Source organism: Mobula birostris, chromosome 1 (genome assembly GCF_030028105.1).
Source record: "Mobula birostris isolate sMobBir1 chromosome 1, sMobBir1.hap1, whole genome shotgun sequence".
Classification (NCBI taxonomy): domain Eukaryota; kingdom Metazoa; phylum Chordata; class Chondrichthyes; order Myliobatiformes; family Myliobatidae; genus Mobula; species Mobula birostris.
Genome location: NC_092370.1, coordinates 105,719,330 through 105,732,022, shown reverse-complemented (window position 1 = coordinate 105,732,022; position 12,693 = coordinate 105,719,330). Strand labels below are relative to the sequence as shown.

Sequence of the window (12,693 nt, the reverse complement as noted above, 5' to 3'; positions counted from 1 at the left end):
TTGAATGATTTGATATTAGTCTGTGTATATTTTGTGTCATAACCTGGAATGCTCAGCTTGAAAGCCATGTGAAAAGAAATTCAATGTTTATTTTTCAAAAGTGAGTTGAAGAACAGAAAATTGGAGCCACAGGAAAATAGACGGATAAGCTATCAATTGTGCAGTTTTGAAAAACTGGCGCAGGAGCAATAAACTAAGTAGTCTTCTCCTGTACTGCAAAATTCAATGTTTTGTTCTTAATTTTCTCTAGGTCAAGAATTCACCACTTCATTTCACAAGACCTTTGTGCGGACAGATTATCGTAATGTAAATACAGGAGTATACAAGGCTATCGCATTTTCTGCAAATGCATCAAGCTTAACAAACGTACATCATTTCTGTCGGCATTCCTGTGGGAAGGAGCAGTGCTGTGATGGATTCGTGTTGAGTCAGTTGTCGCTTGACAGAGGTACAACAACTCAAAAGATTTCGAAGAAATATTGCAACGGGCAATATTAATTTTCTGCAGTCATTGGTTACAGTCATATAGAAAAGTGTGATACAGCATATAAACAAGACCTTTGGACTGACATATTAACTATTAATCACTGGTCCGTACTATTCTCATTTACCAGCACTTGGTCTGTGGCTTTCTATTCCCTGAAACCTTCATTGCTGCACTAAAGATGTCTTCAGCTGTCTTAGATGATACACTTTAAAAAATTAAAGGGCTTCAATCCTTGTTACTACATTAGAAGGGGATATCTCCTGGACTGGATACCACATTATATGGAGAGATCAGATTCAGAATCAGAATCCGGTTTATTGTCACTGACCAATGTCATGTAATTTGTGGTTTTGCAGCAGCAGTACGGACAAAGTTACTATAAATGACAAAATACCTAAATAGTAATCAAGCTCATAGGGTTCTATGTTTTAAAAGGGAAAGTTTTTGAAATAAATTTTACTGCAAAGGGATTACATGGCAGGGAGCTGTTGGATTGATTGATACATTCTATTATGGAATATGGAAAGTATAGGATATGCCATTATACAGCCTGGAGCTCAGAGTGGTTGTTACATTGCGTAATGTGAAATCCTAGACTGGGTAGATTGTATATGGCACTTAAACCATTGGAGATCTGTTCCAGATTGTACACTGTAGTGCTTCTAGACCTACGAGGCGGATGGAGAACTAGCGACTGGATGATTGGAAAGAAAACCAAGGTAGAGCAGGGCTGAAGAAGCTTCTCCAATTGCGTAATTGTGAGGCACATCAGCCAAGAAAAGGAAGTCGGGTTCTAGCTGAGTGTCCATTTTGGAGCATCTTTTTGTGAGTGAGGCTAACATTTAAGTGAAAGTGCTGCTTTGACTCCTGGTGTGACTCTGATCAGAGGTACAGGCAAGGCTGGTAAGGTAAGCTTAATATTAGGGTAGGTGTGCTGCTCCTGCAGAATGTGGGAGACTTGTGGCATTCCTGAAGACTAAATTGTGGGAAATGTACCCAGCTGCAGATTTTGATTGACCCATATTAAGGAACTGGAGTTGGATGCATTCAGGATCATTCAGCACGCCAAGATAATCATAGATAGAAATGTTAGTGAGGTGGTCGTGCTTAAGGTACTGTCAGTAGTTGGGGGGGAAATGTGGCAGATACAGCAGAGTTTTCCCGTGTCCATTCGTCTCACAAGCAGGTCCACCTTTTTGAATACTGCTGGGGGTGGGGTGTGGGCAGCAGCTGTATTCAGGTCTGTGGATGTGTGACTTGCTCTGAAGCTCAGCAGGAATGGGTGCTGTCAGAGCACCAGTGACAGCAGACTGCTCAGTTAAGGGGCAGACAGGAGATTCTGAGGCCACAGAAGAAACACCAGGATGATGTGTTGCCTCATGGATGCCAAGGTCAGGGATATTTTTGAGTGGATACAGAATATTCTCAAGAGAGGGGTCAAATAACTAGAGGATATTGTACACATTGGTGAAAAAGTGATGAGGTCCTATGGAGTGAGTATAGAGAGTTAGGAAAGAAGTTAAAAAGCAGGAACTAAAAGGTAGTGATATCTGCATTACTTCCAGTGCAATGTTCTAGTGCAGGCAGGAATAGAATGATAGGCAGGCTGAATCCTTGTCTGAGGAGCTGGTGTAGGGGACAGGGATTCGGGTTCTTAGATCGCTGTGATTCTGGGAAGGGGTAAACTCTGCAAATGGGATGGTTTGCATCTGAACTGGAGGGGAACCAATATCCAGGCAGAGAAATTTACAAGTGCTACTTGAGAAGCTTTAAACTAGATTGGCAAGGCATGTGGAACCCTGTGGAATAGAAAAGTTGAGGGGTCTGGAAAAAATATTGTAGCCGATAACAGCGAGTTTAAAAATCAAAATAGCTGAAGCATGGTAAAAGGAAAGGAAATGTTGATGCTTTAAATTGCATTTATTACCATGCAGGAGGCTTATTGGCTAAAGTGGATGAATGCAAGGTGTAGATTGGCTCTGGGGATTGGGATATTATTGCATTGACAAAAACGTGGCTGAGAGAAGGACAGGACTGACAGCTTGATGCTCCAGAATACAGATGCTACAAGTGTGACAGAGATAAATAAGGGTGGGATAGTAGACACTATCTATATGGACTTTAGGAAGGCCTTTGATGAGGTTCCATAGGGCAGGCTAGCCTGGAAGGTTAGGAGGTATGGCCTTCATTGGTCAGGACATGAAACACAGGATTTGGGACATTGTATTGTAGTTGTACCAAATGTTGTTCAGATTGCATTTAGATAATTGGGTACAGTTTGGTCATCCTATTGTAGGAAGGACATCAAACTAGAAAAAGTGCAGAGAAGATTTGTAAGGATGATGCCAAGACTAAAAGAATTGAGTTATAGGGTAAGATTAGGCAGAATAGGAGACAGAAGCATGACCTTAGAGGTCCATAAAATTGTGTGAGGGATAAATGGGGTAAACACAGTCTTTTTTTCTAATGAAAGGAGTTTAAAAACTAGAGGTCATAGGTTTAAGATAAGAGGTGAAAGACTTAAATAGTCCTGAGCAGCAACTTCGTCATGAAGAGGTTGCATATACGGAATGAGCAGCTAGAGAAAGTGGATGAGGTAGGTTCAATAACAATAGTCAAAATCCTCTGGATCAGTACATGGATAGGAGGGGCGTAGAGTGATATGGATCAAACATGGGCAAATGGGACTAGCATGGTCAATATGAGAAGCTATGGTGAAAGGCCTGTACTAATGCTATATTCAATGACTCGATACAGTTTTATAAGACAATCAGCCATCAGCTCAAGTCATCAGCTATTCTGGGAGCATTAGAGTCAAATGATAGTGAAGTTCAGAGTTGCTACTTCAAAGCATTAACTTGCAGCTTATTTATTCCAGGAAAATTCAGGCATGCTGAAAGAATGTGGTCTAGAACTTAATAATTGTGCAGAAAATTTCTGGCTGCTGATGTCACTGAAGTAATTTGCATTGGTCTGTAGCATCAAGAAAATAATTGTGGGATTATTCTTGGAATAATATACTATTCCTATTGCTTTTTAAAAAATATTTTAAAAGGGAGTATGAAAATGACAAAGCATAATAAACAGGAGGAGGATGAAAACATATGACCTTTTGTGGCTGTTCTGCATTCATTAAGTTTACAGCCATTCTGATCTTGCCCTCAGCTTTACTTTTCTGCCAGTCACCCATCACCAGTCACCTATTTTAATGCTAGGAGCATTGTAAGGAAGGTGGATGAGCTTAGAGTATGGATTGAAACCTGGAAATATGATGTTGTAGCTATTAGTGAAACGTGGTTGCAGGAGGGGTGTAATTGGCTTCTCCTGTGGAGGGTCAGACACCCTGAGCCATTAGGCTGGTCCTGGACTTATTTCCATCTGGCATAGTTTGCATATTGTTGTTTGATTGTTTGTGGTTTTTGTATTGCTATATTTATGCTCTATTCTTGATTGGTGCAGCTGTAACGAAACCCAATTTCCCTCAGGATCAATAAAGTCTGTCTGTCTATTCCAGGATTTCATTGCTTCAGGTGTGATAGAATAAGAGGGGCAAGAGGGGGAGGTGTTGCATTGCTTGTCAGAGAAAATATAACAGCGGTGCTCTGGTAGGATAGATTAGTGGACTCGTCTAGGGAGGCTATTTGGGTGGAATTGAGGAATAGGAAAGGTGTTGTGATGCTTATAAGGGTGCACTATAGACCACCTAATGGGGACTGAGAACTGGAGGAGCAAATCTGTAAGGAGATAGCAGATATTTGTAGTAAGCACAAGGTTGTGATTGTGAGAGATTTTAATTTTCCACACATAGACTGGGAAGCCCATTCCGTAAAAGGGCTGGATGGTTTGGAGTTTGTCAAATGTGTGCAAGATAGTTTTTTTTGGAGCAATACATAGAGGTACCAACTAGAGAAGGGGCAGTGTTGGACCTTCTGTTAGGGAATGAGACAGGGCAGGAATGGAGGTATGTGTTGGGGAGCACTTCGGGTCAAATGATCACAATACCATTAGTTTCAGTGTAATTATGGAGAAGGATAGGACTGGACCTAGGATTGAGATTTTTGATTGGAGAAAGGCTAACTTTGAAGAGATGCGAAAGGATTTAGAAGCAGTGGATTGGGACAATTTGTTTTACGGGAAGGATGTAATAGAGAAATGGAGGTCATTTAAAGGTGAAATTTTGAGGGTTCAGAATCTTTGTTCCTGTTAGGTTGAAAGGAAAGGTTAAAAGTTTGAGAGAGCCATGGTTTTCAAGGGATATTGGAAACTTGGTTTGGAAAATAGAGAGGGATCGGCAATAAATTTAGGCAGCTTGGAGTTAATGAGGTACTCGAGGAATATAAAGAATGTAAAAAGAATCTTAAAGAAATTAGAAAAGCTAAAAGAAGATACGAGGCTGCTTTGGCAAGTAAGGTGAAAATAAATCCAAAGGGTTTCTACAGTTATGCTAGTGGCAAAAGGATAGTGAGGGATAAAATTGGTCCCTTGGAGAATCAGAGTGGAAAGTTATGTGTGGAGCCAAAAGAGATGGGGGAGATTCTGACCAATTTCTTTTCTTCACTATTCATGAAGGAGAAGGATATTGAATTGTGTAAGGTAGAGGAAACAAGAAGGGTAGTTATGGAAAGTTTGACAATTAAAGAAGAGGAAGTGCTGGTTCTTTTAAGGAATATAAAAGTGGATAAGTCTCCGGGTCTGGACAAGATATTCCCAAGGACCTTGAGGGAAGTTAGTGTAGAAATAGCAGGGGCTCTGACAGAAATATTTCAAATGTCATTAGAAACTGGGATGGTGCCAGAGGATTGGTGTATTGCTCATGTGGTTCCCTTGTTTAAAAAGGGTTCTAAGAGTAAACCTGGCAATTATCGGCCTGTGAATTTGACGTCAGTGGTGGGTAAATTGATGGAAAGTATTCTTAGAGATGGTGTGTGTATATATATATATAATTATCTGGATAGACAGTCTGATTAGGAACAGTCAACATGGATTTGTGCGTGGAAGGTCATGTTCGACAAATCTTATTGAATTTTTTGATGAGGTTACTAAGAAAGTTGACGAGGGTAAAGTGGTGGATGTTGTCTATATGGACTTCAGTAAGGCCTTTGACAAGGTTCCACATGGAAGGTTAGTTAGGAAGGTTCAATCATTAGGCATTAATATGGAAGTAATAAAATAGATTCAACAGTGGCTAGATGGGAGACACCAGAGAGTAGTGGTGGATAACTGTGTGTCAGATTGGAGGACGGTGTGTAGTGGTGTGCCTCAGGGATCTGTACTGGGTCCAATGTTGTTTGTCATATACATTAATGATCTGGATGATGGGGTGGTAAATCAGATTAGTAAGTATGCAGATGATACTAAGATAGGTGGCATTGTGGATGATGAGGTATGTTTTCAAAGCTTGCAGAGAGATTTATGCCAGTTAGAAGTGTGGGCTGAAAGATGGCAGATGGAATTTAATGCTGAAAAATGTACATTTTGGTAAGACTAATCAAAATAGGACATACATGGTAAATGGTTGGGCATTGAAGAATGCTGTAGGACAGAGGGATCTAGGAATAATGGTGCATAGTTCCCTAAAGGTGGAATCTCATGTGGATAGGGTGGTGAAGAAAGCTTTTGGTCTGCTGGCCTTTATTAATCAGAGCATTGAGTATAGGAGTTGGGATGTAATGTTGAAATTGTATAGGGCATTGCTGAGGCCAAATTTGGAGTATTGTGTACAGTTCTGGTCACCGAATTATAGGAAAGATGTCAATAAAATTGAGAGAGTACAGAGGAGGTTTACTAAAATGTTGCCTGGGTTTCATCTCCTAAGTTACAGAGAAAGGTTGAACAAGTTAGGTCTTCATTCTTTGGAGCATAGAAGGTTGAGGAGGGACTTGATAGAGGTGTTTAAAATTATGAAGGGGATTGATAGAGTTGATGTGGATGGGCTTTTTCCATTGAGAGTGGGGAAGATTCAAACAAGAGGACATGAGTTGAGAGTTAAAGGGCAAAAGTTTAGGGGTAATATGAGGGGGAACTTCTTTACTCAGAGAGTGGTAGCTGTGTGGAACGAGCTTCCAGCAGAAGTGGTTGAGGCAGGTTCGATGTTGTCGTTTAAAGTTAAATTGGACAGCTATATGGACAGGAAAGGAATGGAGGGTTATGGGCTGAGTGCGGGTCGGTGGGACTAGGTGAAAGTAAGAGTTCGGCATGGACTAGAAGGGCTGAGATGGCCTGCTCCCATGCTGTGATTGTTATATGGTTATATGATTATAACTCTTGACTCTCTTGACTTAAACTCCCACTGTTTTCTGGGATGAAGAGTTCCATCTCAGAGAATAAAATCCTCCTCATTTCTCTGTGTTAGTTCTAATTCTGATATTATACTTCACTAGAGGAAAAATATTTTCTTCATCCACACCATCAAACATACTCAGAATCCAACATGTTTTAATAAGATTTCCTTTCATTTTTCTAAACGCCAATGGGTTTAGGCTTTCACCCTGCCCCTCAAGTTTACCTGGTCCATTTCCAACACCTCCCTCCCTTTTCTAGATCTTTCTGTCTCTGTCTCTGGAGACAGCTTATCTACTGATGTCTACTATAAGCCTACTGACTTTCACAGCTATCTGGACTATTCCTCTTCTCACCCTGTCTCTTGCAAAAATGCCATCCCCTTCTCGCAATTCCTCCGTCTCCGCCGCATCTGCTCTCAGGATGAGGCTTTTCTTTCCAGGACAAGGAAGATGTCCTCCTTTTTTAAAGAAAGGGGCTTCCCTTCCTCCCTCATCAACTATGCTCTCAAACACATCTCCCCCATTTCACGCACATCTGCTCTCACTCCATCCTCCCGCCACCCCACTAGGAATAGAGTTCCCCTGGTCCTCACCTACCACCCCACCAGCCTCCGGGTCCAACATATTATTCTCCGTAACTTCCGCCACCTCCAACAGGATCTCACCACTAAGCACATCTTTCCCTCCTCCCCCACCCCCGCATTCCGCAGGGATCGCTCCCTACGCGACTCCCTTGTCCATTCGTCCCCCCCATCCCTCCCCACTGATCTCCCTCCTGGCACTTATCCTTGTAAGTGGAACAAGTGCTACACATGCCCTTACACTTCCTCCCTTACCACCATTCAGGGCCCCAAACAGTCCTTCCAGGTGAGGCGACACTTCACCTGTGAGTTAGCTGGGGTGATATACTGCGTCTGGTTCTCCTGATGTGACCTTCTATATATTGGCGAGACCCGACACAGACTGGGAGATCGTTTTGCTGAACACCTACGCTCTGTCGCCAGAAAAAGCAGGATTTCCCAGTGGCCACACATTTTAATTCCACATCCCATTCCCATTCTGATATGTCTGTCCACGGCCTCCTCTACTGTCAAGATGAAGTCACACTCAGGTTGGAGAAGCAACACCTTATATTCCGTCTGGGTAGCCTCCAACTTGGTGACATGAACATTGACTTCTCTAACTTCCGCTAATGCCCCACCTCCCCTTCATACCCCATCCGTTATTTATTTATATACACACATCCCCTCTCCCCCTCTCCCCCTCTCCCCCTCTCCCCCTCTCCCCCTCTCCCCCTCTCCCCCCGCCCATTCTTTGGGTTTTTCCCCCTTTCCCCTTTTCCTTCTCCCTGGGCCTCCTATCCCATGATCCTCTCATATCCCTTTTGCCAATCACCTGTCCAGCTCTTGGCTCCATCCCTCCCCCTCCTGTCTTCTCCTATCATTTTGGATCTCCCCCTCCCCCTCCCACTTTCAAATCTCTTACTAACTCTTCCTTCAGTTAGTCCTGACGAAGGGTCTCGGCCTGAAACGTCAACTGTACCTCTTCCTAGAGATGCTGTGTGGCCTGCTGCGTTCACCAGCAACTGATGTGTGTTGCTTGAGTTTCCAGCATCTGCAGAATTCCTCGTGTATGGGTTTAGGCTCAACTATTTAATCACTCCTCTTAATACTATGCCTTCATCCCAGAATTCAGCATTGTGAATTTTATTTGAGCTGTGTCCAGTATCAAGATTATCTCTGCTGAAAAAGAACAAAACTATGTACGTAGTCCAGGAGTGTATTTATCAATGCCTATTTCAGAGGTAGAAAATACATCTGTACACGAACCCTTTTAGTCAATATTGCTTTCTGCAGTAACTTGAGAATAAATTTCTATTTCCCATTTGTGAGGTTTACCAGATCTCTCTATGCAGCAACATTCTGTAGTCTCTAACTCCCTGATTATTCTCTTGCTCTTGATGTATGTATAGGATGCCTTGGGATTCTTTTTAATCCTACTTGCCAAAGATTTTTCATGCCCCCTTGTGGTTTTCCTAATTCCCATTTTGCGTTCTTTTCTGGCTTCTTTATAATCCTCAAGGGTTCTATTTGTTTCTAGCTTCCTAAACTTAATTTTTCTTTTTCTTGATTAAATGCATCACATCTCTTGACATCCAAGTTCTATTACCTTGCCATACTTGTTCTTCCTTCTGACAGGAATATACCTATTCTGTGCTCTGTGCAGTTGGTCTAACCCTCCATATGTTAGATGAGGAATTGTTCAAAACATATCTGTTCCCAATTAACTCTCCCTAATTCCTGCCAAATGCTCTTGTAATTTGCCCTGCTCCAATTTAATACTTTCCCGCAAGGTCCATATTTATTCTTACCCATCATCGTTGTCATCATCATCACATGCCATGTCGTTTGACTATGATTGTTCTTGGTAAAGTTTTCTACAGAGATGCTTTGCTATTGCCTCCTTCTGGCAATGTCAGTGACCCCAGCCATTATCAATATGTTTGAGATTGTCTGCCAGATGTCAGTGGTTGCATAACCGGGACTTGCGATATGAACCAGCTGCTCATATAACCATCCATCACCTGCTCCCATGGCTTCACATGACCCTGATTGGAGGGGATAGGCAGGTACCCTGCAAGTGAGCAGAGTGAAGAAGCCCCTTGCACCTCCTTTGGTAGAGATGTATCCCCACCCTGCTACCCAATCCTTATCTATAGCTATCTTAAAACTTAAGGAGTTGTGGTCACTGTTCCCTAACTGCTCACCTACTGAAAGATCAATCTCCTTAAAAGGCTTATTACCCAACACCAGGTCCCAGTACACATCCTCTACCTGCATCATCTACAATACATATTGATTTAAGAAATGCTCTTGGATGCCTCATTCTGCCTCATCTAATCCTCTTGCACTCAGAAGGTCTCAATTTATACTAGAGAGGTTGATGTCTCCCATGCCAACAGCCCCATTGTTTTAACACCTTTCCTTAATCTGCCTGCATGTCTGTTTTCAATGTCCTAGTGCCTATTGGGGGTCTGCAGTACAGTCCCATCAGAGTGATTGCACCCTTATTTGTGAGTTCTACCCATATAGACCTAGTGCACGTGCCCTCCATTTTGTCTCCTTGGAAGCACAACTCCCCTTCCCTCTTTTTACTCCCCCTCTATCTTCTTCTAAAACATTGAAACCCTGGACATTAAGCACCTCCTCTTAAACCAAGTTTCTGAAATGGCCACAGCATCATAGTTCCATGTACTGACCCATGCCCTAAGTTCATCGCTTGTATCTATGTTACTCCCAGTATTAAAACACACAGGTTTCAAGAACATCAAACCAGAGTAGGACTGTACTATGAATGGTAGGGCACTGTGGAATGTAATGGAACAGAGGCACCTAGGAGTGCAAGTGCAGTGCAGGAAGGATGCTGAAAAGAATTCTGAGGGACAAGATCTACCAGAATTTCTATAGACAGAATATGGTTAGGAGCAGTCAACATAGATTTGTGTGTGGGAAGTCATGTTTGATGGATCTTTTAGTTCTTTGAAGAGGTAACAGAAAAGATAGCTGAGTGTAAGGCATATCATGCTGTCTTTTTGGACTTTAGCAAGGCCTTCCACATGATCCCTATGGTAGGCTGGTTTGGGAGGTTATGGCCCATGGATTGCAGGGAGAGCACATTAGGTTAATTCAAAATTGGCTTGGAGGTAGGAAGTGGAGAGATGTGGTTGAAGTCTGTTTCTAAAATGGAGACTGGTGACTAACGGTGTGCTACGGGGATTGGTGTTGGGACCCTATTATTCATCATTTACATCATTTAGAAGTGTATTGTTCACTGGAAGCGCATCACAGGTGGATATCGTGGTGAGAAGGTCGTTTAGCATGTTGGCCTTCATCAGAGTACAGGAGTTATTACAGGACATTATGTTGAAGGTTAAGTTGTTGATGAAACTGTACTCAGAGTACTGTGCAGAGTTTTGATCGCTCTGTTATAGGAAATATTGTTAAACCGGAAAGACTGCAGAAAAAAATTACAAGGATATTGTCAGGATGAAAGGCTTGCCTGAGTTATAGGTAGAGGTTGGCCAGGCTAGGTGTTTATTCCTTGGAACATAGGAGAATGAGAAGCAGCCTTTCATAGTCGTGTTTAAAATTGTGAGAGGAATAGGAAGGAGGATGAAAATGGCCTTTTCCACAAGGTAAGGAGCCCAAAACTAGGAGACATAGATTTAGGGTGGGGTGGAAAAATTTTAAATGTACTGGAGGGAGAATATTTTTCTCACACAAGCTGGTAAATGTGTGGAATGAAATGCCAGAATTAGCAAGTACAGTGGTATCACTTAAGAATCAATTGGATATGCACATGGAGAGGAGGAACCTTTATCTTTCCAGTTCGGTAAAGCGACTCAATCCAAATCAGCAAATGTCTGTTTCTCTTCATTAACGCTGCCTGATCTGAGTTCCTCGAGTGTTCCAACTCACCTTGGATCTTATATGACCTCATCTTCTGGACCATCCCACTGTGAGGGACCTTCTCAAATGTTTTCCTAAAATCCACATAGCAATATCTATTGGCCTACCCTCATTATCTTCATCATTTTCTGAAAAATCAGTCAAATTTGTGAGAGAAGACCTCCCCAGCAGAATGCCAAGTTGACTATCCCCATATTTTAATGCTTTTCCAAATGCAGGTAAATACTGCCCCTAACCATCTCTCCATAGAAGCCTTACCAGCCTATAAGTTCCTGGCCAGTAAAATAAACATAAAATATCATTCAAAAAGTTAGAATATTCTTTTTCTTTTCAGAACTGAAAGGCACACAAAAAATCAATCAAAAATACAATCTGACATAAATAAAGAAAAGACAATTACTTAACTGTCCCACAGGAGCTGATTTCTTCCATGTTTTTGAATAGACTGCCAGGCTTGGACTGTTTAATGCAACATAGGTGTGCAAGCAAAGGCTACAGCTCAAGTGTAGGGCAATATGTGGAAAATTGCGATGTCCTGTTGGCCTGCAGGAAGAATTCTATGGGGCAGCTGGTTGCGTAAGTTGTATGGAGGAAAATGATTGTGCAGGTACCAGCCTTGGAAATTTGAAATTCTGTGAAGATTAGATCTGTCTAAAATTCTCCTTTACTATTCTTCCAGCTGAAGAAGATATCCTTACATTTTTCAGCATTATATTCCATCTACACTACTCATCAATTCACCTTACCAAAGCTGTTCCCTCATGATTAACTTTTCCATTCATCTACATCATAGTAAGTGATTGAAGCTTCAGCATTAATCCTGAACCATGTAAACTTTTATAGCTTGCCAACTTGAAAATGATTGATTTATCCTCGCTCTTAGTTTCCTGTTAATTTGCATGAATAGCTATCGTCATTTAGTATAGGTAACATAAATAGATGTGCCTATTGAATTAGGTTCATTTCTTTGAATGGTTTAATTTGTAAAACTACACATCCAGTTTCTGTGCTTCTGCATATTTCCTTTCTGCACTGAAAATACACTTTCAATAGCGGGAATCTAAACTCCAATGATACAGAAGAGACCCTTCCAATGGCTGTTCTATGTTAATAGCATTACCCTTTCATCCATTGTTCAGGAATTGTTTTGCTGTTACACTAGGTTGAATGAAATGGGATAGCATGGTACTCGTAGCACATAATTGTGTATGATTGGTTTGCAGGTACCCTCCTCTGTGGTCTGATCAGTTATCCAGATGTACTACTTTGTAATGTTGATGACTGGCAGACAGCATCTGTACTCAATGATGGTGCTTGTGGTGGTGTTAATTCAAACACACAAAGGAAGAACCTCACGTCAAATATTGGAGGACAGGAGTTCAGTGGCTGTAAGTAAAAATTTGTGTGATTACTTCCTGATCTATTAATTACTCAGCAGTGTTCAGTTTTAAATAAA

At 41.7% G+C, this 12,693-nt stretch overlaps 1 protein-coding gene across 1 annotated transcript in view; it reads left to right on the top strand.

The window, feature by feature from the left end:
• tg (thyroglobulin) overlaps positions 1–12,693 on the top strand; it is a 360,953-nt gene that overhangs the window by 120,927 nt on the left and 227,333 nt on the right. The window contains exons 26-27 of the mRNA XM_072246581.1: positions 251–448; positions 12,461–12,547. Coding sequence (XP_072102682.1) covers positions 251–448; positions 12,461–12,547 — 285 coding nt within the window. The remainder of the gene's footprint in view (positions 1–250; positions 449–12,460; positions 12,548–12,693) is intronic.